This window comes from Chenopodium quinoa, unplaced genomic scaffold (assembly GCF_001683475.1).
Source record: "Chenopodium quinoa cultivar QQ74 unplaced genomic scaffold, ASM168347v1, whole genome shotgun sequence".
In the NCBI taxonomy this organism is placed as follows: Eukaryota; Viridiplantae; Streptophyta; class Magnoliopsida; order Caryophyllales; family Amaranthaceae; genus Chenopodium; species Chenopodium quinoa.
Window position 1 is genome coordinate 2,518,240 of NW_018744662.1, and position 27,825 is coordinate 2,546,064.

Genomic DNA, 27,825 nt, shown 5'->3' on the forward strand with positions numbered 1-27,825 from the left:
TGCATACAATACAGGAAAATAAACCACTAATTCAATCCATACATTCAATAGGACTTTTTCCCGTCTTCAATTCCTCCCCACCCTCAAACAAAAAATGACATCACATCATGATGCAAAAACAGATAATGACCACGTCAAAAACAATGTGATTTGTCAACTTGGGTTTCCACATAGCAAACATCCATAAGAAATCCAATAAGCAAGTAAAGTTTCTACCTATAGCGAGCTATGGCATATGCAAACCAGTGCAAGCTTTGGTTTCATGTTAAACCAACCAGAATCATAAAGTGTGATCAATCAGCTAATAATGTTATCGGTATCTATAACGATCCCTGTCTCTGCTGTAATCTCGGTCCCTATCATAATCATAGTCTCTGTCCCGATATTCCCTTCCTCTATCCCTCTCTTTGCTTCTGCTTTGGTGCCGATCCCTACTATCACGCTCTCTGCTCCTACTGTCTCTGTCATCATGATCTCTCCCCCTATCTCTGCTCCTCTCACGGTCTCTGTCAGCCACACCTGAAATCAAATTAGATTTTCAACTCCATCAATTTACATTTAAGCAAACAATATTGAAATCAATGAGAGGAAATTCTGCACAAGTTTAAAGGAAAAATTGTATATAAGCTCGTGTCAAAGTACCGTACGGCCAGCAACTATCATTGATCTTGCAGAGCACCACATATGATGCAACAATCACAAATGTACCCAATGATGTAAAATCATAGGAAACTGATAATTGCCAGGGCAGGGTTAAGTTTATCAATATGTTACATGTAGAAAATCATGCATATAGTGAAAGATTCCCACAAAAACTAACAATCTGAGTATGAGAGGTAGTTACTTATAGTGATCATTGAAAAGTTTCAGAAAAACTACATAGCATAAAAGTTTCTCTCCTTATTAAAAATCCTACTGCATTGGATATGGGCCATACTAACCTATGCTGCTAATTGCAGTCTCTTGAAGGACTAAAGAAAAATCACCATAGTATGAGGGTATTGCTTTTAACTTCACACAACCATTAGCTTTCAAGAAATAAATGTTCAATACATGTCAGAGGAAGGATGCTTTTCAGTTAACACACACGTTATTCTTCGATAATTATATCAAGATGTGCAACAATGTGATATAATTTTCAATTTTCAATTTTTTATTTTATTTTATTTTTTTTGAGAAAAAACGTTTTAAAAAAGCAAACTAACAGTAAACCCTGTTTTAGGAGTAAATCCACATTCTTACCAGTCAAACCCATCAATAGAATGAAAGATAGAGACAGCATGCAAGCACACAACAGAGCACATCACTTAATTTAGTTACAAATAAGTTTCTTCTTTGCAACAGTTGGATTGTCATTACAGCTATCAGTCAATCAGTTCTTTGCAACAATTGGACCATCACTAAGGCAGTCTTAGTAATAGTGGGCTCTCCTGTCAAACTAACATCACTCGCACCCATAGAATGGTGGCACTTTTTGAACATTTTTAGATTTGAATCATTTTTAAGATTCTAATCAAATATTTTTTTTGTTTTCCAAACACATTTTCCAGCTGTATTTGTGAAGAAATAAATATTTGTAGTGGCTATAATGGGTGTAAGGTGTAACAAGTGAATCTCAATAGTTTCAATACATGTTATGCCTTTAATAACAGGTGATAATGGCTGATTAGGCAATACACAAAACTCAAAAACTTGTCATAATTTAAGAAGTTAATTGTCTTTTTAGGACTTAAGGAATTGGAAGTGTGAAAATAATTTATAAATATAACCTAATTGTTAATTTCTAAACAAGCAATGAATCAATGTGTAGAAGACCACGATGAGAATGGAAGATACAATCTCATAAATCATGGTAAAGATTAAAACCACTGTAACAGAGCCAGACCACAATTTAGATGAAACCTAAGAATTTGTTTGTATGCTTTGAAATTGAGCACATACAAATATATATTAGCAAATAGTGAACATCTGAAGGTTTTTGAATTTTTTTTTTATTCACAACTTCAGAAGACATCTAATTAATACTATCCTCATATCCAGAATGACAGCAGTGAGCAGGCTGACTAGGGGGTTTAAACTTAGTAGGGTATTTGCCCAACTTCTACTACAACAAAAACAACAAAGCCTTAGTGCTTAACATGAGTTATCATAAGGAACTGTTTGAAATCGGAAAAGAGCATATCAAAATAATCATCATTTGAATAAAAGTTGGAAATAAGTGTGTAAAGTGAATAACAAAAAGAGTATACAATTAAAATTTACGAGAGTTTCAAAGAGTGGTAAGGAGTTTAAAAAGAGAGGAAAAACGTGTGAGTAAAGACATAATTGAGAAAACATTAGCAAAGGAAATAAGTAAAAGTATGCAAAACACGAGTTGAGCAAATAATTAAAATACTAAAATTATCTAAACAAATAGTATATATTTATACTAAATCATGACACTTCTCACAAATTTTCTCCCTCCACTCCACCCTATCCAACACCATATTTCCCTCAATCCCCAAAGCACTAATCACTCTCAACCATCTTCCTAACTTCATTGTAATAATTAAACTAAAACTAAGTAATACAAATCCCATCTTAATTAAAGCTAAACAACCAATTGGTCATCTTCATTGTAATAAGTAATAGGTTATACTAGTGTACTTTCATCTTGCAAAAGTAGGCAAAACATTAGTGTACCGTGTAAAATAGTAAAATTGCAATCTACTACGTCGTATCACAAATTCACAACCAAAACAACATGGTCAAACCCAAACCACTGTAGCAACCCAGTGACACTCACACCAGTCGAATATATAGACCTGGTGTGTAAACTACAAATAAAATTCACATGCCATAGTGATCAGCAGCAAAATTGAGTTTAAAAAGATGGGAAAATGATTGATACCTCACCCTCAATGTCATAAACATCCTAAAAGTCTAAAACCAAAGTTACTAATTTATATGTAACATTGAATAACATATGACAACACATTGCATTCTCTCTAAACAGAAGACAATGCCATACTCAGAAAATGTGACATCCAGAAATTAACAAACAAGCGCTTCACAGAACAATTACTTAGAGATGATAACAAAAAATACCTAGTTCCTCAGTTTCCCATCCTGCACGCCCTGCTCCTGGAAGCACCTTTCCTGTGTCAGCTTCATGAGTTTTTGCACGGAACTTTTTCTTGAGATTACCAAACTCATCATACAGCTCTCCATCATCCTAAAAAATGCAACAATAAACTCAGAATAAACAATACAAAAGATTCTTAAAAGTTAAAAAGCTATGGTAAGCAGATAAATTTTCTCACTTCTGCAGCTTCACGCCGGCGTCGCTTTGTCTCTTCTAACTCTTCCTCGTCAAGTTCCTTGTAGCCACCAGCACGTCCTCCCCTGGAAATCATCAATAAGTATATGGTTAGTGATTTCACTATATTCAATAAACGTGGCCTCTACACAAAATACTAGAGCATTTTTTACAATCCACTTTTTCTCAAGGCTCATTAAACAAGTACAAAAAAATTCAAAATATGCTTAATAAGCCTGTTATTTGCAGCATTGTAAATGAAATGTGAATCCCTAAACTGAAAATCTGGCATTACTGAACCAATAAAAGATATTTATGTGAAGAAATGAACTGAATCAGAAAGGAGATACTTTCTCAGTGACCAAAACACAAACCCAAACTATGCTTTGCATATTAATGCAACAACAACAACAACAAAATTAACTCCCAGCTATCCCATTAAACAAAAGAATGTTTGCTCTGGGTTCGAGTGGCATTTCACCCCTAACCACAACTCATCCGCTGATTAATCAACATCAGTCGGTTCGGACCTCCACTTGGTTTCACCCAAGCTTCATCCAAGTGTATAGCTCTACGCAGTTACATTTTGATGAAGAAAGTAACAACTCCAAGCTGTCCCACTCTCACTTGCAAATAAAATCAGATAGATTTAGCATATGTACCAAACCACCAAAGCTTGGACCTTTGGAGGCACACTCTTGTAAACCTATCCAATTCCCAATTAATTGAGGATCCTCTAACAAGACTAATGGAAAATACTCAAAAGATCACAATTGACAAAACAAAGAATAATTGACAAATGGTCATTATTAGGAAACCCGTTTGTGAGGTAATCCTCCCCCCTCCTTTTGATTCCAAATGAGAAATCCAACTTTCATTGATTCCTATTTTCCAGCCCTTTTTGCATGTGTCGCAACTAAAAAATTTCGCAATTGACAGAACAAAGAATAATTGATAGATGCTCATTATTTGGAATCCCGTTTGTAAGGTAATCCCTCCCCCCCCCCCCCTCTTTTAATTCCAAATGAGAAATCAAACTTTCATTGACTCCTATTTTCCAGCCTTTTTTGCATGTGTTGCAACTAAAAAATTTCACCCACATCTCGCTACTCACTAGCACCCACTTTCTTCTATCTAACCCAATTTAATTTTGTTCTTATCATCCTCTTTCTTTGTCTTAACATTTCTCCATATATGGGTCTTATTTGCACATTATTGGGGCTTTGTGGTTATTAACAAGGAAATGGAGAACATTTGGTTAAGTTTTCATACAAATCAAAAACTTTAATCTACACATAAGAATCATTTAATTTCAAATTTTTTTTTCCACCTTTGTTTTTCATTAATCATTTGGGTCTTTAGTTGCAGTGGAATAAATTGGTTATTGGGAAAGAAACTATGTCTACCAAGATCAAAATCTGCATCTTCATCTTTGTTTTTAGCTAAATCTTATAAATGTTTTCTAATTAATTGGATTAATAATTATAGAACAAAGTTGATGATAGAATGGTAGACTGGGAGAAGGACGTGACCAACCAATGAAAAGAGATGTTGACCTCCCAAACTGCTTTGTTAAAGGATATGTCGAAAATGGAACGAATTGAGGAGCTAAAATCAGGGCCCTTCAAAACATAATAGTGCAAAATTCCAAATGAAACAGTAAAAAAGATGGAGGGAAAATCAGCTTTTGGTAGTAATATGTTATTGATAACGATGGGAGGAGTTAGTTCTTGGGAATATTTTGGCTTCTGCTGTCGGACTTGTGCGTTAAAGTCCACAAATTAACATTATATTAATTTGTAAGTCCAAATCATTTGTTTTATGGGATAAATGCTTTGCTTCCACATATTCCTAACACTATTGCATATTGTATAAGCAAGAAAGTGACAAAGAACCAGAAAAGTGAACAATAACAATTTGGGAGATGGAGAGATGGTGAGCACGGTGGGGTGGGAATTAATGAAAGCGAATGGAAAGAGGAACAAAAAAAGGGAAAACTCAAGGAGAAAGAAAGATGAATAGATCCTTTCAGCATAAGGAAAGAGAGAACGTGTGCTAGTTGAGGAAACAACGCATGAAAATAATGCAAAAAGAGAGTCAATCACCCAAAATTTAACTTTCTCACCCGATATTAGAATCAGGGTGCTGAATTTAAAGAAAATGCTATGTTAAGGTACCAGTTGAAATAATAAATTGAATAGGTACTAGCTAAAAAATTGTAATCCGTCATTTAACAATTTTCTAAGTAAAAATGGTTTTAAAATTCAAGAACTTTCAGCTCTTGGTCTACAAATTAGAACTCAATCAAGAACACGCAAACTCAGCACAAAAAAGGCAGACATGATAATATGTATCTGTGTCATTAAATGAGCTTGAGTTTATAGCCTACAATTATTCAATGTCATGCAAAGTTTATATACACAGATAACACAACTGAATCAAACACATAAGATAACTAAGACTCTAGGGAGTACTAAATACGCACAAGTTACCCTATGAATACTGGAGATTCTTTAAACATTTAAGCTGAAATTTGAGAAAGTATGGAACAGTAATCAAATTTATATTTGACCATTAGAAAACAAAGCTTACAGTAACATACCTTACACCACCCTCACTGATACCAGGTTTGTTAGTGTTGCAAATGTTGCATTTTGTACGTTTTGCCCAATTAATATTAGCACACCTGCAACATCAGGGAATCAGATAACTTGCACTGCATGCCACACGCCATACCTTCTTTTTTTTTTCTTTTTAAATTGAAGGGGGAGGGGGTGTTAAGTAATAACAAAAGTCATTGAAAAGACATCAAGGGAGCATCACCCACATACAATTGTGATGCTCCATAAAGATGAGCATTCTAGGAGCAAACAAGCTATAATTATCAGAACACAACAATTATTTTGATACTATCAAGATGAAAATGGGTATAAAAAGTCTTATTGCAAGCAATCCAGCCTTACATGGGACAAGACCAGTCATTTGGACCAAATAGTCCAGCTGTTGGACCAGTTGCAGCTCGTGCATGACCTGCAGCATCAGTAGCTCCACGACCTCTTCCTCTACCACCACCCCCAGCACCACCAGAGGCACCAGCTGGCCGGGCAGTTCCACATCGATTGCAAACACCACGAAAAGCGAAATTCACATTGGTACAACTGTTAATACACTAAACGTAAGAAACTTTGTAGTGCTAGAGTAGTAGCAAACAATAAGCACGTAAAAGGAGCAAGAAAGAGCTGCTCACCAATCTCACATCACAGACCTTGTATTTGGACACATCCAATCACCATCCTGTTGCCATGCTTTTCCAGAAGCATCACCCCGCCCTCTACCTCTTCCTCCAGCCCCATTCAGGTCCACCACATCTCCAATGGGTTCAATAAAATCACCAGGGACAGCGGCGGGGGCAGCAGCAGGTATACCTGCATCCACTGCATCACCCTTATTCTTGGACTGTGCTATAAATACACCAATTACATTTCCATGAAACTCTTTATTATTGAACCATTCGACAGCAGCTGCTGCAGCATGTGGATCTTCATAGGTGATTGTTGCATCACCCTTTGGTTCGTTTGTCACCTTATCATGGTATAACCATATCTTCGGTTGACCAGTTCTTTTATCTTTCTGCAATGAAGATCACCCCAGAAAAATATATATAAGATTAAAATTTCTATGGTTAAACGAGCTAAATGTTGCAAACCTAATCCTGGTATTATGGAGGATACAACATGCATCATCAGATTCATCACAATATAACAATTCTCCCTACCTTAATCAATCCAATGGTGCCAAAGAATTCAGCCAACATGTTATCATCAGTCCCTTCAGGTAAGTTACAAACATAGATAGACCCATTTGTGGGAACGCCTTTGCCCAAATAGTTTGCCATTAAGCTCCAATATTCATTCAAAATGCCACCAAAGCAACCAGCATCAAGCCCTGTTCGTAAAAATAGAACAATCAGGCCACATTTGACTTTAGCAGTCAATGCTCACAAACTTCGACCACAATTTTAAGAATACATTTAAGACATACTCCTCTTGTCCAGATAAAATATTGTCACTCCTCTTCTAATTTCTAGGATGGTTTATTCTTCCCCGTTCACACAAGTCTTTATTTAAACCAATTCATAATAGCACACCAATGGACAATTTCTGCATTGTTTCAGGAGTACTAGAGTACAATATAAAGGCATTTGTGGTAAATAAAATTCATAGTTTGATGTCATATCCCAAACCATGGTGTGGCAAAGTGGCCAATGTAACAACTATTTCAAAACAGGCTCGAGGGGTTCAAATGTACGCTGCTAAACCTTTGAGCCGAGCCGAGCCGAGCCCCAATAGGCTCAGCGTGAACCCAAAGAGCCTCAAAACCCAAGCATGGTTCTGGGATCGATTAGAGTCGAAAAATGCAACTCATCAGCAACCAAACTTGACTCAATTATCAAATTAGTCTTAAAAATCACATAAAAATCGTATCTTTCAATCAACAACGTAAATTATACATAACAAACTATAGAAACAAAATCGCTCGTTATAAATTTCATAATTTCAGTAATTATAGCCAATACTTAAGTAATCAGCCTAAGAATAACCCTAAATTGACTAAACTAACAATCAAATGAACGAGAGTGATATTAAACCCTAGATTTTGAATTTTATATTAGATAATTGAAAAAAGAAAAATAAATAAATAAAAACACTTTACCTCAGAAACTTGTTCAATGGAGGAGAGAAGATTCAGAGTACGCTTCAATGGAGAACTCAGAGTACGCTTCAATGGAGGAGAGAGATAGGGAGAGAGGTTGAAGCGTAGAAGTGAAAAGCTCAATGGGGAAAAAATGAAAACATAGGAGGAGGATTAGTGACACGTATATAATGTCAACCATCAGATATAAATCAATATCGTTTTATATAGTCCGTGTACGAGTATGAAGTATTGAGTTGTTAAAACGAGTACTCTATAGTCTATATGGAGTATTATGGACGGCTTAATAAAAAAATGTACCAACGCAAAGACATTATCGAACTTGCAAAAGAACACAACGTAATTTTTCCTTTTTCAAATTGAAGGAATGTACAATTGTACGATTTCTATCTTGTTCTCGGATATACTTAGAGTTAGCCGTATTAAATTTGTACAAAGGATTAAGAATTTAAAAAGGTTATTTAAAGTTTGAAAAATAACCTTGTTATATACAAAGTCATTACTAGTTCGTATTTGTGCTATATACAAGTTTATCCAAATTATTCAAAAAAAAAAAATTATTGAATTTATTTGCATTGTTTAATGATTGTAAATGATAATGGTAGACATCTTTCCTTTTCGAAAGATGCAGTTGGAAAAGTATAATTATTTTAAATGATTATAGAAAAACTAATGACGAACAAATGTCAATTAGTATTCAGCTTATCAACCGTTCAAAAAAATAAAACAATATGACGAACAATTGGATGTCACACCCAAGAACGGAAGACTCAAATGATAACTAGATTGCACAATTTGGAGCACTATGAGACTATGAGAGACTTCGACAATGAGAAAGATGAGCATCAATGAACATGATCAACCAAAACTTTGGCACGCAAGCAACATCCTTGTCTTGGGCTTCCTGCTCTTCCATACTATCACATAGCACCTTACCCTTAGTTTCGGGCAAAGATATGACCAAAAGGCCGCAAAGAAGAATGGTCACACCAAAGACTGCATGAGAGAAGAGTTGATTGCTCCTCCCTATGACTACCAACACCGGGACAAAGACAGACGCCAAGAGCAGTGCCTGCCTCGACAGTGAGGCTGCTGTGTTCCTGATGCAAGTTGGAAACAACTCCACAACATACATGAACAAGATATTAAACACCATACAAGCACAAAATAGGGCTATCAGTTCCAGTCCAACATGTGCACCCTTGTGATGATGACCGAATGTAATGGAAATTATACCGGCAGCACCACTAATCGTGCAGAATCCTAGCACTGAACTCCTCCTGTTGCATCTTGGGATCCAGAAGAGGAATGTTAGCAGGCATGATGAAAGGAATAGTAGGGCATTGAATGTTGAGCTCAAGTATATGTTGAGACCCAAGCCTCCGACACCCAACAACATACCGAAATACATCATTCCAACACCGAAACTAAGTACCATAGCTACTATCAACCTTCGAATAGCCCATCTTTTCTTGACTAAAATCTTCATTGAAGAAAAAGGATTCTTCCCGTTATTGTTAGGAATACCTTGATTAATTTCTAGAATGTTTGGTAACATTGAGCTGGTATGATCATCCAGGGAGCCGATACTTTTAAGTACATTTACGGCTTCCATTGGACGTCCCATCATGAAGAGCCATCTAGGAGATTCACATAGGAAGAAATGAATTAATATGGAGCATACAAAACCAGGTATGGAAGTGCAGAGGTAAAGGGTACTCCATGAGGAATTTCGAGTCAAGTAAGCTAAAGCCGACAAGGATAACAATCCCATTGTTAAGAAGAGGAAACCAATCATTACAATTTGGCCTCTCCACCGTTTGCCAACCCTCTCCGACAGAAGGACAAAAGAAGAAATAGTAATGGAGACACGGCCAACACCAGCAATGAAGCGGAGTACAGAGTAAACCCAGATGTTAGGAGAAAAGGCCGAGGCAAATGAAGCTAGTGACATAACCAAGCAGGAGAGACAGAGAAGGTTCTTTCGCCCAAGAGATGAATCACCAAGGGAGGCAAGCACATATCCACCCAACAAGCAGCCCATGAAGTAAGAAGTCGCGGGTAAACCCTTAATGAAAGAGCTGGCACATTGGAGATCCCAGTCTGATATGATTGTGTTGTGCTTATTCCCAGTCCAAGCCCATTCACTCCTCGAAAGATTACAGATGTTAGAGCTGCTGGTGCAACTACCTCCTATCCGACTCTCACTTACGCAATGCCATTTTGGTTGAGCATCTGTGAAGACACTGATAAATGTCTGTTGGTTGTCAAACATTGGAAGAACTGATGCAAGGAAGGCTTGCACCATCTGACTGCAATTCATCCGTCCAAGACTCCCCTCGATCACTTCTTCCACGGATAGTGGTGCCTCCTTCTTTGAGTCACTCCTATCATATTGTTCGTCTATGTCAGGAAGCTGACTCCCCTTGATCCCCTCTTCTGCAGACAGTGGTGCCGCCTTATTTGTGTCACTCTGACAGTCTTGTTCGGCCATGTTAACAGACAGAACAGAGAAGTAGAAACTGATTCAGCAATTGAAATATAAATCACAAACACTCCTGTGATAAATGCAGGAAGCAATAAATAAGAAGTTTTATTTACTTCAAAGAAAGAACTTGTACAATTTGTTTATCTCTATACAAGTACGTGTATACTAGGGACATAATTAAGTAGCATAAAAATATGCATATGTTAAACAGGTACAAATATGCAACTACCCACATACGTAGGTTTTTTTTTTTTTTCCCCGAGTTTTATATAAAAGAAAGACTTCAAACAGTCATCTAATATGTATATAAGTAGTATATAAGATCATAGGGAGTATTTATCATAAATGTTCCTGTCTGCCATCTCACACAGATCAGGGATTATGAAGAAGAATGCATGAATCAATCAAAAGTCTTAACAAATCCTTCTTCGTGATATTCATTTTATAATTATTTAACCTGTAAATACAAAAATTGTTACGCTACTGGGTCTATAATTATATACATTAACTTAAAAGTACTAAAATTATTAAAGGTTAGTAGAGCATTACGACCCACCCACTTCACAATGTTCACATTTTTATGATACTGTATCCTAGTGATAATGATGTATCAGTGTCCAATTATAGAGGAGCTCTTCAATGATCCCCGAGATTAACAAAACAGTCCAATCGCGTATTTATTTATAGCACATTGTATGTGTTGCAGTATTCAGATCCTTAAGGAGGTATTTGTTAGTTTCACTTGAACGATGGTAATTTCTACAAATGGTACTCCAAATGACAATATACCTGTTATACAATGCGAACTTGCAGTAGTTAGGACTTGGTATTAAGAAAATTTTAAGCAAGGATACATCCTCTTATTAAATCCCGCCCTATGTTACCTTTTTATATATACTCTCGTACTACAGAATACCTCAATTTCAAAGTAGGTGTCTACTCTAACGAGACTATAATATATACTTCATATGTCATTTATAATATCAATGCATTCTAAATGAATACCAAGAAATCGCTAAAATATACCGATCTAGATCTTCATCTACCCTACGAATATTTTTCATAGATGTGCAGACCACCATTATAAGCATCTGACAGTCTTACAATTGAAAAAGTCAACCGGGACATTAGGCAATAACTCAACAATGAACAAACGATGTTTTAAAATGGCAATTCCATGATCAATTGGACATATTTTACAGTATATCATAACTGCACACAGTTCACAAAAAAAGATAAGAAAGAGTGCATTTTATAAGCAAAACAAGAGATTTAAAGAAAACATAACGAATGTATAAACAATACTCCCTCCATTTTCAAATGTTGGGCGTATTTGCTATTTAAGTTGAAGTAAAACTTTAATTTCAAATTCTCTACTCTTAATAATAATAATAATGGCAAAATTAAGAAAAACATCAAATACTTAGAATGGGAGGAAACACTGTCATCAAGGTACTCACTAGCTAGCACAGGACACTGTCATTTTTTTTTTATCCTTCACCCGAGTGTACGCGCATGCATGTGTAAAGAGCTTAGATCAATAAGCTACGCACAGAGGAAAATTCACAAGTTTAACAGAACAAAACCTATGTTACTTGGACTCGGATGAAGTGTCAAATTAGACACGGGTGTCCAAGCATCGGACTCGCCCATTTTCTTGAAAAAAGTTGTGTTTTTAGTTAAAAATGAAGTGTCCAAGTGTCGGTGTCGGTGTCCGACACGAGTCGTGTCACGGACACATGAGGTAAATGAAAGAGTCCGAGTAACATAGAACAAAACTGTCATTTTCCGAGTATGGTGTGGCTTTTATATGATCAGTCGTCTCAGACATGCTTTCCTACGCAATGGCCTTTACAAAGTGGGACAAAACAATGATAAGCACGGAATTTACAGTTCTTTTATGAATAAAGGTGCTTTAATTTCTTACGAAAGTATAAGAAAATGGCTCCATTAAGATAGCATTATTGGAGAATGACGATCAATCAGATAAAATTTACCAAAAGTACATTGCAACATGTCATTAAGAAGACAAACATCAGTTCATTCAAGTTGCCTTGTCATATATAAAAATTACATAGGAATCCCATTATTGACAGGAAAAGACAACAGAAAGATAGGTAACCTTACCTCAAAGTTGTCTAGCAAAGATTGATCAATCCCATCACTTTCAAGACACTCGTATTCGTGTTATGTGGTATCTTCCTCTAAGCAATTGCATGTAGAGTGCAGCGAGTGCCCTTTGATCAGTAATTTCTCCAAGATGGTAAATTCCATTTCCAGAAAGGCAATTTAATATATAAAAAAAAATATTAAAAATTAAAATGATACTTCCTCCATTTCTTTTACTTGCAACACTTCCCTAAAAAGGAAATGTCACAATACTTGCAACACACTATAAAAGAAAAGTTACTTTAGGGAAAAACTATATTATTTCCCTTATTTAAAGCACATGGCCCACCAACTTACACTCCTAACAACCACTCATCCTATTTTAAAGTTTATTATATCATGTAAACCCCACCTTTCTTAATTACCGTGCTAAAGGGTGTGTTGCATCTAAAGAAAAACGGAGGAAGTATATCATAAGAAAATAACAATCTATCACTATTGAGAAGAGTTTACCCATTAATAGAAGAGTCCAACAACCGAAATCAGAAGTATCTAACTACTTGACTGCTTATATACAGCTGAATGTGCTAAATAGCAATGTATAGAAAGAAGCCAATGAAAATAAAGAATAAGAAGATTCACCTTGCTCTTATAAAGGTTAAAGTATTGAACAGAACTTCCAAAAAAATCGACTGCCTCAACCCTCAACCTCCACAGTGCAATGAAATATATCAAGTATGTAGAAGGAAAATACAAAATCACATAATTTAATGTTTCTAACTTCAAGCACAAAGTAATAGTTGTACATGAACCACTATGCTCATGAACAAGCTTGATCAAAGATCAAATAAAGCTGGTTCATATAATAGAATGAACATGATCAAATAAAGGTGGTTCATATAATTGAATGAACATGATCAAAACTATTAAATTGGTTAACCAAGACTTCATAGGAAGGAGATTGTGAGAATGTAAAAACATATACAGATGTAACCTGGACACCATGGTGATGCGCTACTTTAGAGGCAGATAATAGATGGGAAGAGCAATAATAGGATTCCTGTATTTAGAGGTTTATTCCCTCCATGAGATCCCCAATTGGTGGCAGATCGAAGGAGATCATTCTTGGAGAAGCTGGAAAGTGCTAGTTTTGGGTTCAGTTCAAGTAATAAAGCGATCAGCAAAGCAGCAATAAAGTAGTAATTCTCTTGCAGCTGCTGCATTTGATTCAAGCTCCCCAGCTGTGCATGACATGCTATAATTTCATGCTTGCTATAATGATTACTTAATGCATAGAACTGGTGCTCCAACAGATAAGCATTCTTCGAGGTTATTGAAAATTTGGAATTACTTCCTCAAAATTACAGCAGAAAACTTAACTAAAATATCAACACTCATCAGCAAAAAATTCAGGCGCAGAAAACTAAGGGAAAGATGGAAGAGACTCAAGGAATGATAAAATTGTATGGACTACTCCAGCCAGTTTATAAATACAGCCAATCAATAACAGAAACTTGATACAGATTTATGGAAAGACATGCATACAATGGTCCCAACGTTTTAAGAGGTTTGACAGTACAAAATTTTGTAGTCAGAAATCAAATATTGAAGTTCAGTACAATAATTTGACAAACACCAGTCTGCAACTTTTGCTCACTACTACTAGAAGAACCCAAAAGTATTATGAGGCTGAATTACTGTAAAAAACTAAAAATCAATCTTCAGCATGTGTTGAATACAAGGCCAGTCCTCTACAAGGGGATCTTTTTGGCATCTTCTCTCCAAGCTTACCAAGTAGTTGGAAACACAGTTCCCTGAGCAAAACGAGTTTGGGCATCCAATTCAGCATTGATTCCAGTCAGTTGCAATCAGTAATAGAAAGGGTTTGAAGGGAGGACAAGAACAGCATCCAGTTGGGTAAACTCACCAGCTGTAGAACATACTGCATATTCAAGGTGTGGAGGGAGTAATAAAGTCCATGGAAAAATCCCTATGCCATTATCTCTCTCTTCTGATGGCCTAAGATCTTAACAGCTGCTTAAGCTTAGCTCCTCTAAGGCAGTGACATGCTCCAATCCTCTAGAAAAACATAGTCCTCAAAATGAAAAATTAATAAAGGGACAAGTACCGCAGCGAAGGGAAACAGCTCTTGGACACCACCCCAACTTCTCCCAAGCTCTCCAAGTCTTTATCTTCTCTATTATCATTCTTTCAAGACATTGGTAGGGCAGGGAATTTAGCCATGTACCATTCTCAATACTTATATTCCTTATTTTGAGAACAAGAATAACACTAAAAAATTTCAGATTCAAACAAAAATGGTGTAGAAAGATTGTCAACATCATCACAGGATAGCCAAAGATAATTCTAACAAATTGGAGCTAGATTTTAATTACATGCTCAATTATTCAACCAGGCATCAACAAGTGATGATACAAAACCAAAAATAACTAAGGGTAGCATGAAGTGCATATAATTGCATCTCAAGCAGCAATTCTGAATATTACTATTTCATTACAGTGCTGCTGGCATATGATTTATGGAGACAAAATGACTTCCATTATGCTCTATGAGCAAGCGTAGAGTATGCTAAGAGTTCAAAGAGCCTTGACTGCACAAGTTGGGATTCACAGAAGAATATGCTCTTAGCGTTGCCTCGTGCTTTTCCTTTCAGATGTCTCAGATACACGACCAATGCATTCGTAAAAACTTTTATTCCACCAGCAATTATGATTTGCTTTACTCATGATTAAACAAATCATTTAGAATAAGCCAGTTTCATCACCATATATTAAAGATTCTAATCCGGATAGATCTGGAAATTAATGTTCCCTAACTGAATTAAAATTAGTAAGGAAAAAAAAAAAAAAGAAAAAACACTAACTGAAGTTCTTCAGTCATACTATTACATACTACGAATTAGTCTCAAATAAATAAATAAAAATAAGACTCAAAACCATTGGATCTGATATGTAACTGATGCAACACTATAATTCAAATTTTGCACCATGTTTTACCTCTAAGATGGCAAAATTAGTTTGCAACAAGCAACTTGGTTTAGTTCCTATATCTTCAAATCAATTTAAACATATTAGTAAAACATATTGCTAGCTATTTGTCATCACTAAACTCTCTGTTAAGTGCTAACCTTGGACTTCAGAGTTCAGACTTCTCTGAAGTCTGAACCCAACTTTCAGTGTTTCCTTATTTCTCACCCTTATCTTATGGGTTGTTCTGATCTATCTGTTTTTGCCGGCTGACTTGATTGCAGTTTGGTTCACCACATCTAGTACCATACTCCAGTAACAGTAGGAAATTGCAATCACTTATTTTTCTAGCCTGTCCCTAAATGCTGTGCTGAGATTGCTGACCACGATTGATTTGACAGATGTTTGAGCGTTTTCATCCTTAATCACTCTGGGAATCAGCTTGGGTCGACACCACCAGCAGTTCTATTGATCCAGGAAAAGAGATTCTTAGCCCCTACTTCTTGATTAAACTTGATGACTAATTAACATTTTAAGGACACATGATATCTACTAACTTATGATAAAGTTCCAAGTCCTTGACAAGGCTAAAAAAATGTATCAGTGCCAGACAACATACATAGGATTATACACTTCCAGAATATGAAAACAGGGCTAACTAACTACCCGCAATAACATTTCTAGTATTTGAAGTAGTGAATTTGGAGTTCTCAGCCTATCACGTATACAACTAAGTTAGCTAATCACTAGCAAAATTTTAATACTTTGCGACTGACAAATTAGCTCTTCTCAGCTTGTCAATGACACAACAAAGCAAAACCACTGGCTTAACCTAGTACAGAGTCGTTAGTAATTACTTATTGATTCATTAGCTTTATAAGAAGATTTAATATGCACAAACTTAATCAAATACCAAATTACCATTATAGAATTATAAGAAGTATAGGCATCAACTTATGCTTGAAAAATTCTACATATTGGCCTACAAAAATGACTTGAACTAATAGCAATCTAAAATTCATTGATACAACTCACTTGCTCCCCACATTGGTGATCTCGGTTGTTTCAATTGATAAAGAAAGAAAAGTCTTACTTTAATATTACTTCTATGGACATAAGCAATCAATTTTACTAAAATAACTAACCATGTCCACATCTCAAATAAGGACGTAAAAGAGTATCAAGCTATAAGTTAATGAGCACAGGCTCAACAACAATAGATAATCTAGAATAGAAGAAGCTAAAGATAATTTGACAAAATGCTCAACCTAGACAGGTAGAGGCAGCACCTGATGAAGTCATGTGCGTACCATTGTTCCAATGCACCATCCTTCTCAAAGTGGATATCATCGAATACACTTTGGACTTTCAACATAATACAAGCCTACCAGGGAATAGCAGCTTCAATCTTCCCCCATGAGACCAAAGCAGGTCCCCGTAGCCTTTTCTTCATCTTCTTAACCACCTTACACGCCTCCTTTTTCTTCGACATTTCAAGCAAACCCTTAACTAGACCTTCCATTGCCTCAAATGGAGGCACCCATTTGCACTTCAGAATCACCTTACACGTATCCAATGCTGAAAGAAACTCTCCTCCTTGCACCAAATGCCTAAACAAAGTATAATATGTCAATGAAGACGGTGCAACATGCCCATCACCTATCATCCTCTCCAAACCAATTTTAGCCGAATCCAAAGCTCCTAACCTACAGAACCCATAAATAACCCAATTATAACAAGCAGCATTCGGCTTTACCCCTTTAACCTCCATCTCTTTCAACAACTCCATAGCTCGAGCGCACTGCTTATCCTTACACAACCTCACAATCATATGCTTATAAGTAGTCACATTACTCTCTAAACCCCTCCTTAAAACCTCCTTTAACATCTCATCAAACTTCCCCCAATCCTTCCCCTTCAAATAAGCCCCCAACATCACATTATACGAATGAATATCGGGCGAAACCCTAAACTCCTCCTCCATCTTCCCCACCAACAATTCCTCCGCCAAACCCACCTTCCCCTCCTCACAATACGCCCTCAATTTCAAATTATACGCCTTAACACTAGGCGAAACCGACATTTTCTCAGCAGCACAATCAAAAACCTCATGAAACTCATCAAATTTCGAATTATTCAACAACGCAGTAAGAATTGCACAAAAGGGTTTTTCACTAGCATGAAATTGAGGACCATAATCATAAAACAAACGAAGAGCAGAGTCAGTCATACCAGCTTCAGAGTAAAGCATGATGAATCGAAGCACGAAACCTTCAGTAACCTTCTTCCTCTTGGAAAGGTGATCTTTGACGATGGTTTCAACGAGGTCGCAGCGATTGGCGCGGGAAAGCTTGCGGACGGCATAAGGGTAGATGGGGCGGTAACGAGTGAAGGCGGAGAAGGAAGATTGAGAGAGGAGAATGTCGGCGATTTTGGTGGGGTTTGATTCTGTAACAATGGAGGATTGAGCTGCGCGAAACGAGGAGAAGGGAGGAGAGAGAGTGGTGGTGGAGAAGGAGGAGAGTTGAAAAAGGGGTGAGCTTGGTTTTGCTGTGAGAGCTTTGCGCAGTGAAGAGGCCGCCATTTTTGAGGAGAAATGAAGGTTTTGGCTGTTTGAAGAGAGAGTGATAATCGTTAAAACCAGAAAAAGGTTTAGTTGGACACTAGTCACAGTTCACACTACACTAAAATTGACAAGTTGTCAATAGATGTATTCAACGTCTTGTCAAGCTTTAGCATTTTCGGGTCGGGTTGGGTCGTGTCAAGTCTTGGCTTCTTGAGTCCTATTTAAATGAAAAAGTTTTACATACAATCGGTGTGCAGTAAAATACTGAACAACCGATTTTTCGCACGTGTGAACATTAATTTTTTTTTTTTCCTTTTTCCAAAATAACTAACATCTTCTTCAGCAAGCTACAATATAGGAGAGAGAAAACTCCAATTTTCCAGATTCAAAGCTCCTTCACCAAGCAACCATGGAGGAGAGAGAAATCTACAATTTTCGATCAACAATGCCGGAAACCTCCAAAGCTTCCAATTACGAAAACCTAATGCGCGAATTTCTGCAATTACAAAGAGAAAATCGACCACCATTAACGCAACATCCAGAGAAAACATGGAGTTTCGACCTCAATCAAACATTCAGAGAAGGTGAAGTAGAGAATTTCGTTGATGATTTCGATGAATTTAATGATGATAACATTCAAAACTCAAAAGTTCCAGAAATTCAAATACAAGGTAATAATCGAAAAAAATACTAACCTATTGTTTGTTTTTGCTTAAAATTTTGATTTAATTTTCAATAATTAATGCAGATATTGAAAATCAAGGTGTTTCAAATACATTAGAAGATGAAGATCAAGTTATTCCGAACACACTAGATGAAGAAGGACAACCAGTAGATGAAGACGAAGGTAAAATTCTATAAATGTGACATATATTAAGGCAAAAGTTACATATATTATGGCAAAAGTTACATTGACTATATGTTTATTTATAAAAGCATTTATGCATGTCTCTTGGTACAAAAATTACTAATATCATTACAAATGTTACCTTTATTAATACAGAAGTTACTTGTATTATATACCTCTGTACTAAATAACTTATTCTTTATGCATATGCTTAAGTGAATAACCCTATGCTCCCATGTTCTCATGCCTCTAGGTACTTGCTTGTGATTTTGTTCATGCTGTAATTGTGATTTTGGTTACAATTGTTACAAGAAAATGCTAAATATCTCTTATTCTACTAATGCACAGATACAAATCCAAAACCAATAGATACCACTGGTTTAGATATGGAAGGATCATTAGTTGGAGTGGAAAGAGACACTTATTAAGAAATTTATGACTTGTACAGTCTACATGCTTCTACAGTGGGATTTTCAATAAGAAAGCATACAACAAGGTATCGCTTACACACACGTATAGTCACAGAGAAGTACTATGTGTGTTCTGCGGAAGGAAAAAGACATACTACTGCAAAGAAGACAAATATGGTTCTAATGGTTGATGAAGATAACAAGGATTTAAAACAAAGAAAACCACGACAAGTCTCCATTACAAGAACTAACTGCAAGGCAAGCCTAAGAGAAAAAATGAATGATGATGGAAAATTTAAGGTGGTGTCACATGTGTTACAGCATAATCATGAACTAACTAGAAAGCAGTGGCATTATTTGCATCGATCTGAGAGAGAGGTAACAATAGAAAAGGCAGAAGCAATTAAAACAATGAAATCTGCTGGACTTTCAACAATGGGCACATATAATTACATGTGTACAGAAGCTAATGGAGAAGAAAACTTGGGGCATAGTGTTGTAGATCACCTCAATTTCTGCTCAAGACTAAGAATGGAACAAATAGAGGCTGGAGATGCTCAGACATTAGTGAATACTCTGATCGAAGAACAAAAAGAAGATCCTAACTTCTATTTTAGAGTGAAATTCGACAAAGAAGGTAGAATTTCCAACATTTTTTGGAGAGATGCAATGATGTTAGAGGATTACAAAATATACGGAGATGTTCTTGTATTTGATACAACATTGATACAACATACAGAACAAATCGGTATAACCTTATATGTGCTCCTTTTGTTGGAATAGATAACCATTGGAAAAATTGTATGTTTGCATGTGCTTTCATAGGCAATGAAAAAACAGAGTCGTTTGTGTGGTTGCTTGAAACCTTTAAAAAATCTATGGAGAATAGAATTCCAACCTCCATATTCACTGACCAAGACCAAGCTATGGCTACTGCAATTGAGCAGGTACTTCTTTTTCTATTACAATATCATATTCACTGATTCCACTCTCATTTTAAGTCATTTTTGTGTTCATAACTTTTATGAATATAAGTATCACTTTTGTGAGTATAAATGTTACTTTTGTGAGTAAAAATATCACTGTTGTGAGAATAAGTGTTCAAGTTTAGTGACATATCACATTCTGAATGCAGGTATTGCCAGACACAAGGCATAGGCTATGCATATGGCACTTAGAACAAAATGCAATAACACGATTTGGAGCCCTTAAAAGGGATAATGAGTTCAAAAAAATATTCAACAAATGCTTGAAGGGATGTGTGACAGAAACAGAATTTGAAGAAAGATGGAAAGAAATGATACAAAAATTTGATTTGGTTAATCATGCATGGTACCAAAGGGTGTACAATCTAAAGGAAAAGTGGTGTCCAGCATTTAGTAAAGATTTCTTCTCGGCAGGAATTCTTTCATCATAAAGAAGTGAAAGTACGAACCATGCAGTAGGATTCAGAGCTAATAAATCAACAACACTGACAGAATTCTATAGAATCCTTGTAAGAACCATAAAAAGATGGAGAAGTGATGAGAAGTATAATGAGTTTACCTGTAGCAAATCAATAGCCTTTACTTCATTGCCACTATCCGGAATGCTAAAGCATGCTGCTCAGGTAATTCTATATTCCTTTATTACATATATCTAAGAACTGAAAACAAACAATATAAGCAAATATAAAAATGATACATGCAAAGGAACATGACTGGTAGTAAGTTATTTCTCTAATGTACAGGTTTACACATTGTCTCTATTTAGAGACTTTGAAGAGGAATTTGGCTACTCAATGGCGACCACAGTACAAATTCTAGGGAGAACTGAAGAAAACATTATTCTTTATGAAGTATCGCTAGAAGAAAAGCCATGGTCTTCCCAACAGGTAAGTTACATACATGAGAGCCAAACTATATGGTGCACTTGCAAGAATTTCGAAGCTTCTGGTTGGCTATGCTATCACTGCCTAAGAATTTTACATCTACATTCTATTACAAGAATTCCAGAGAAGTACATTAGCAAAAGATGGACAAAGCTTGCAAAAACTGAAGTATGGAATAGAATGGAAAATAAGGATCCAAAACTCCCATATACACCATGGAGACATACAATGATGAAAAAATATTATAACTTAATCTTAAAGAGTCAAGAAAATGAAAAGGAAAGAGCATTCATGGAGGAAAACTTCAAAAACTGTATGAAAATGGTGGAAGACTTACTTGCGGCCGAAGCTTTTACAGAGGAGGTTGCTGCAAGTGATGACAATTCTAATGTGGCAGAGAGTGCTCAGAGTACCAATAATACTGCTTCTTCATCAACAAGTACAACCATACCCACTATATTAGACCCTAAGAGAGCTGTAACAAAGGGAAGAAGCAAGAGAGCAAAAGGAGCACTTGAAAAAGGGAAGAAATCAAAGCAAAAAGCATTACCAGATCCTAATTCAGAGTTTGGATTGAAGACACCTACTGTGCGACTTTTTTGAACTTGTAGTGAGTTTGGATGAAACACAATTGAATACTTTTTTGTAGTGATTTTATTTTTGTTTAATGCTACTATTGACTTTCATACAGAATTTTGAATTGTGATATGGAATTGCTCATGAATTATGAACATTTATATAATATTACACTAATACTTAAAAAAGTAATGCATATACTGGCAAAAGTGATGCATATACTGGCAAAAGTGATGAATTTACTAACAAAAGTGACACTTACACTTACAAAAGTGATGCATTTACAGAAAAGTAACACTAATACTCGCAAAAGTAACAATAATGCTCACAAAAGTGATGCATCTTCTCACAAAAGTGTTACTTTTTACTCACAAAAGTGATATTTATATTCACAAAAGTGACAATAATTATCACAAAAGTGTCCGTTTTTAAAATTAATAACATGGTAATATATATGTTAAACTTCAAGTTTTCATTTAAATCAACTATATCTCTGTATGATGATATATGATACACTTATAAAATTATAATCAGAAATAAAAATAAATAAAAATAAGAACAACAGATTACCAATATTTAATCATATATATATATATATATATATATATATATATATATATATATATAAAATAAAATTTGTACAAACATTTTGAAAATATTAACACTAGTTTAAGTGTCGATATTTATCACTAGTTTCAACTTCCAAAAGTACTTAACTAATTACAACTTCCAAAAGTACTTAACTAATAACAACTTCCAAAATTAGCTAAGATTTAGAAGGAGTGTACTTCCGTGTAGCCTTTGTAGTTCGTTTTGATTTCGGAGCAGTGTCAACAGTAGGAGGAGCAGTTTCAGATTTCTTTTTTTTCTTCTCCGCTGCTGCATCCTTCCTTTTTCCTTCAATTTCAGCAACATATGCAAGATCGCTCTTCTTCTCATTAAATTTTTCAACTTCTGCTAAGACATCAGATCTTGATTCGTTCATGTCAGACAACACGAGTTTTTCACAAATCTTAGAACGTAAAAATTTCCTCCCAGCAGCCTCACAACAAGAAAATAAAAGGCGCATTAATATGTATAAAACATTAGAATAAACATAACAAATGAATTAATTCGGATCAGTTTCAAGATCACTCACTGTTCTAAGTTCATCTACAGAAAACGATGTATCACCAACAAAATGCTCTATATGACACATCATATACACACCACAATCATTATTATCAACCTTACTCTTCCGCCACACTAAATCAGCAATTTTAAACTTGTAAAAAGGGACTTTTTCACTCTTTGGATGATTTCTTCGTGCAAGAAAATCACCAAATTCAGAACACTGAAAAAAAACAGAATATTAAAAACAACAAAAAAATAAGATTAATATAGAAACATACTTTAAAATAGACAATAACATACCAGATAAAAAGTCAAATTTTGAAAATATGTAATCATGTCATGACTCCAAATGATATTATCAACATAATGAACCAATTCATTGCCATGATCAATCACAAACATCACATAATGTTCATCAACAAGAATAGGAAAATAAACCTGAAAAAAAATAGAACAAAAGTTAGCATAAAGCACATCCATCACAGTTAATATATATTAAAAATTAAGATATATACCAAGTCTGCACCAATAACATCACAACAAGAATTTTCATATGTAACCCATTCATCCCAAATTTCATGCAAATCCGAGACAGCAGAACTAGCAGAACTATCTTCGTTCCCCTCTGATACTTGCAAAAAAGCAAACTAAAAGGAAAAAATAAATAATTGAAAAGAGTAAGAAAACAAATAACTCAAAACAGAAAGTTGCTTACACTTTGCCTCGCACCAAAAAAGAATCTTTTAGGACCACAAGTATCATAAAAACATGATTCATTTAGATAAATGCAGTAGCAATCAACTACTGACCAACGAACCAAATTAGGATGCACCAAAGACACCATATCCTCTCTTGGAATGAGAAAATGCAATCCATAAGTAACAAGATTCTCACTGCAAGGTCAAACAATATTATTAATATCAAAACAAAAAGAAAAAGAAAAAAAAAGGTTTCAAATAATATGACAATTAAAAAAGAACTTACTTATTATTAAATAAGTGTTCCACCAGACAATAATCAAGAGCTTCTAAATATAATCGAGGTAATTTTTCACTAAAAGCACGAGAATTACTTTTCATAAATGGCGTAACAAACACTACACTCTGACCACCAATTTCACCACAGTCCAAAGAACACAAACTTTTATTCGTTCTTCTGACTGAACCATCTCCGCCACCACCATCTCCGCCACCACCATCTCCACCACCTTGTAGGGTAGACTTTGATGAAGTACTTGCATCAACTTTAAGTAACTCATCCACTGACTTCATTTTTATAAACTCATCAATTAAGCCATCAATAAGCTTATGATAATGCAGGTTAGATAAAAGCTGTTGTGTTTGAGACAACTCAATAGAATCAGCATCCAAAGAAACAGAATGTTCAACAAAATGACTATGCACCAACCGTTGCAAAGAACTAAAACAATTGGAATTCACAGATGAAAACAACTCCATGTTCCTTTTCATATAAAGAAACGCTTCATGCAAATCCTACACATTAACAAACAATTATATGAGACCAAGAACAAATGTTTTATTAAAGAAAAAAAAAACATACATCAGTTGCAGCACTTTTGATCTCAGAATCAGTTAATACTCCTTAAGGCAAATCGAAAGTCACACATCTTCTATCAATAGGAACCGCACAACCTTCACCCTTACTTAAGTTGTTAACATTCAAATCAACACACTTAGCAGAAACTGGATAAGTCAATTCATTCAAAACCCCCTGACCAAATCCACCAGCCTTCAACTCCAAGGACACCCTGTTCCTCACTTTTTTATCTGTTCAGTGTTGAATAAGAGGAATAGTGGAGTTCTCTACTACACCTTGGAAATTCAAACGATGAAAATACATAATCTTAAGCAAAAACAAACATCCACTAATACTATCTTTAGCCTCAGAATTTTTGTAACTAACAACAGAATTCATCAACTTTCTCAAAACAAATGAACACCAATCAAGATTTTTAATCTGATCAACATCATCCACAGCATTAACTAACCTAAAATTAACAGTCCTATTAGCGGTAGGAACAAGCATACTACTAAGAGCATGCATAACAAATAACCTCTTAAATTCATCACCTCCATCCACCAACTCCTTGATCCTAGTTTCTAATCTAGCCAAAGGTATCAACTCCTTAACACCAACATCAAAAGAAGCTCTCCATTTTATTTTTCAATGCACTATCATCTTGAGATTGACCTTTGTAACTACCCTTCATTTCAGGAACCTCACGACCTTCTACCTTAGGCAAACCAAAAACATCACACACATCATGCTTAGTCACAACAAACTCCTTACCATCAGCTACACAAAACATACAAGTATATCCATTAAAACTCTCAACAAGCCAAGGAAGTATACCTCCAACCATACTCTCCACACGTAAAGACAACAAACCACCAAATCCAACCTCTTCTACATCTTTTTTTTGAGTCGGAGAAAGCCCACTTATAACCTTAACTAATGAAGAAGGTCTACAACGACATGTAATTTTCCTATCAGGCCTGAAAAAACAAAAAAAAGATGCTTACCATTCAAAAATGATAATAACATACTTATATACTGAAATTTTAGTTATCATATAAAATTAAACATGAATTATGAACATTTATACAAATTTTTATACTTATTCTCACAAAAGTGACAATCATAATCACAAAAAATGATACTCATGAGAGTCATGACACTCATTGCATGGATATAATATTCAAAAAAGTGATTACTATCAAAATTTTCACAAAATGATACTTGCACTCACAAAAGTGACATTGATAAATACAAAAGTGAAAGATATACTCACAAAAGTAACACTTAATATATAGACACAAAAATCACATAAAAACAGTCCTATTAATCAAAGTTACCTATACTCTTACAAAAGTCACAATTCCATTCACAAAAGTATAGCAAATATACAATATTCTAAAACATAAAATCTTACTCGTCATCCTCTTTTTCTTGCCTCTTCCTTTTATTTACCTTGGATGTACTTCCTTCACCTTTCAACATCTTTTTTCTTCCTGCATCCATTTTATTTACCGCTTTTTGAGCTCTACTATAACGAAAACCTTTGATAGATCCTACCAATTAATTTAAAAAAAAAATCACAATAGAAATTTTGACAAAATTTGACAAGATTGTACCAAGCAACACAAAAAGATAAACATATCCACCATGTTTGCCACACTAAAATCAAATGCAGCATTTAATTTATATATATTAAACTGTAAACGAAAATAGTAGAAAAATACCTAAAATTCATACACAAAATGCTTTCATCAATTTGATTGTACTACTATGAACATGCAATTTTTCATTTGGACATTTTTACAAACACCTAACAGGCAATTCTCAAAATAAACCTAATCTAAGCAAAAGCAACTGATTAAAACGCACAACTAAACAAACATAGCACAAATTGTACAAAAAAAAATTGCGAAAATGAGAACAAACACTAACCTAGAGCAACATTATCATCACCAGAAACCTTCTTCTTCACCATTGCAAAAACTACAAAAATCCAAAACAACGAAACCCTAAAAATCGAAACACTTCAAAATTGAATAAAATGAAATAAAATTGAGAAAACAAACCTGAAAATAGCAACAATCAACTTCAAAGTGAAGAAATTAAAGATCGAAAAGAAAGAAATTCAAGTAGCAACGCCAAAAGCAAGAGAAGAAGAGAACAAGAGGAGAGAGAAAAAAAACCCAGAGAAAGAGAAACAGGAAAGAGAAGAAGAAAGAGAAAATAAGAAATTTTTTGGTTCTTTAAATTTACACGTGTGAGCCCAAATTGAGCAGCCCAATTTGCACTTGTTTGCTGTGATTTTCAGTAAGTTAGTGAAAACCCGCTTTTATTAAAAGTTTGTCTATTTAAATTGAGTTTTATCGGACTAATTAAATCTGAGAGTGACTACTTCAGCTATCTCATTTATTGTGAATAATTTGGAATCAAATTGACAAGTTGTCAATAGATGTATTCAAGGTCTTGTCAAGCTTTAGCATTTTCGGGTCGGGTTGGGTCGTGTCAAGTCTTGGCTTCTTGAGTCCTATTTAGATTGAGTTTTATCGGGCTAATTAAATCTGAGAGTGACTACTTCAGCTATCTCATTTGTTGTGAATAATTTGTAATCAAATGTTCACCTACTGTTTGCTATTGTAATTTATGTTTAAACTTTGTTGTGTGTGATGGACTCTTCTTATCCCCTGATAATTATCATTAGTCGTAAAAATTCCTGTTTATATTAAGTTTTTCTAAACTATTGTTTTTGAGAAATTGTTACAAAGTATAAATTCAGTTCAATGCAAAGATTAGTTTTATGGTTCTAAGTCTAACGATGGCCATGTTTGGTAATTGGCTTTTTAATGGTTTTTTGGTTAGCTTTTGGCTTTTGGCTTTTTTAGGTGGTCAAACAGCCAAAAAATGTGTTTGGTTATTGGCTTTTTAGTCAGCGATAAAGCTGGCTTTTAAGCCAAAATGAAAAAGCTGCTTTGAGTAGCTTTTTTGTTGGCTTTTGGCTTGTTAGCCCACAAATTATCTAATAAACAGCCAACAACCAACAATTAATTTACCAAACACTTTTATAAACAGCCAATTTCAAAAGCCATTATAAACAGCCAAACATTCTAGCTGGTCAAACAAGCCAAGTGAACCAGCCAACAACCAACCGCCAACAACCATTTGCCAAACAAGGCCGATGTGTTTGAGGAATCATTATAGAAAAACATTGGACTTTTTGGTCAAAATGTACCACCCTATTTGGGGACAAAGGGGGAGTACCTCTTAAGTAGGTATGAGTGAAAACCAAATTCTACAATTACATGCAAAGATCTG

At 35.2% G+C, this 27,825-nt stretch overlaps 6 protein-coding genes across 7 annotated transcripts; 2 read left to right on the top strand and 4 right to left on the bottom strand.

The window, feature by feature from the left end:
* On the bottom strand, positions 1 to 8,192 carry LOC110702030 (transcription initiation factor TFIID subunit 15-like). The gene is made up of 8 exons (XM_021879671.1): positions 8,012 to 8,192; positions 7,074 to 7,243; positions 6,564 to 6,928; positions 6,262 to 6,456; positions 5,901 to 5,984; positions 3,303 to 3,384; positions 3,088 to 3,214; positions 1 to 519 (listed from the first exon to the last, which is right to left on the bottom strand). Exons 2-8 carry the CDS (start codon positions 7,191 to 7,193, stop codon positions 311 to 313), a joined length of 1,182 nt encoding a protein of 393 aa, XP_021735363.1. The 5' UTR covers positions 7,194 to 7,243; positions 8,012 to 8,192; the 3' UTR covers positions 1 to 310.
* A 489-nt stretch (positions 8,193 to 8,681) lies between these two features.
* LOC110702031 (organic cation/carnitine transporter 3-like) lies at positions 8,682 to 11,124 on the bottom strand. The gene has a single exon (XM_021879672.1). The coding sequence runs from the start codon at positions 10,503 to 10,505 to the stop codon at positions 8,823 to 8,825; it is 1,683 nt and encodes a 560-aa protein (XP_021735364.1). The 5' UTR covers positions 10,506 to 11,124; the 3' UTR covers positions 8,682 to 8,822.
* Positions 11,125 to 14,073: 2,949 nt separating this feature from the next.
* LOC110702033 (pentatricopeptide repeat-containing protein At1g61870, mitochondrial-like) lies at positions 14,074 to 18,209 on the bottom strand. 2 transcript variants are annotated; one of them, XR_002507435.1, is made up of 2 exons: positions 16,885 to 18,209; positions 14,074 to 16,060 (listed from the first exon to the last, which is right to left on the bottom strand). XR_002507435.1 is itself a non-coding variant. In XM_021879674.1 (1 exon), the coding sequence occupies exon 1, from the start codon at positions 18,177 to 18,179 to the stop codon at positions 16,980 to 16,982; it is 1,200 nt and encodes a 399-aa protein (XP_021735366.1). In that variant the 5' UTR covers positions 18,180 to 18,209; the 3' UTR covers positions 16,497 to 16,979. The 2 variants fall into 2 exon arrangements, 1 of the variants encoding a protein (XP_021735366.1); XM_021879674.1 differs by lacking the exon at positions 14,074 to 16,060 and having other exon boundaries at positions 16,497 to 18,209.
* A 168-nt stretch (positions 18,210 to 18,377) lies between these two features.
* On the top strand, positions 18,378 to 21,473 carry LOC110702034. Its single transcript, XM_021879675.1, has 3 exons — positions 18,378 to 18,832; positions 18,910 to 19,008; positions 21,148 to 21,473. Exons 1-3 carry the CDS (start codon positions 18,571 to 18,573, stop codon positions 21,168 to 21,170), a joined length of 384 nt encoding a protein of 127 aa, XP_021735367.1. The 5' UTR covers positions 18,378 to 18,570; the 3' UTR covers positions 21,171 to 21,473.
* Positions 21,199 to 21,891, top strand: LOC110701811 (protein FAR-RED IMPAIRED RESPONSE 1-like). Its single transcript, XM_021879436.1, has one exon. It carries the CDS (start codon positions 21,199 to 21,201, stop codon positions 21,889 to 21,891), a length of 693 nt encoding a protein of 230 aa, XP_021735128.1.
* Positions 21,892 to 22,769: 878 nt separating this feature from the next.
* On the bottom strand, positions 22,770 to 26,853 carry LOC110702035. The gene is made up of 3 exons (XM_021879676.1): positions 26,449 to 26,853; positions 23,962 to 26,069; positions 22,770 to 23,870 (listed from the first exon to the last, which is right to left on the bottom strand). Exons 2-3 carry the CDS (start codon positions 24,444 to 24,446, stop codon positions 23,672 to 23,674), a joined length of 684 nt encoding a protein of 227 aa, XP_021735368.1. The 5' UTR covers positions 24,447 to 26,069; positions 26,449 to 26,853; the 3' UTR covers positions 22,770 to 23,671.
* Positions 26,854 to 27,825: the final 972 nt, after the last annotated feature.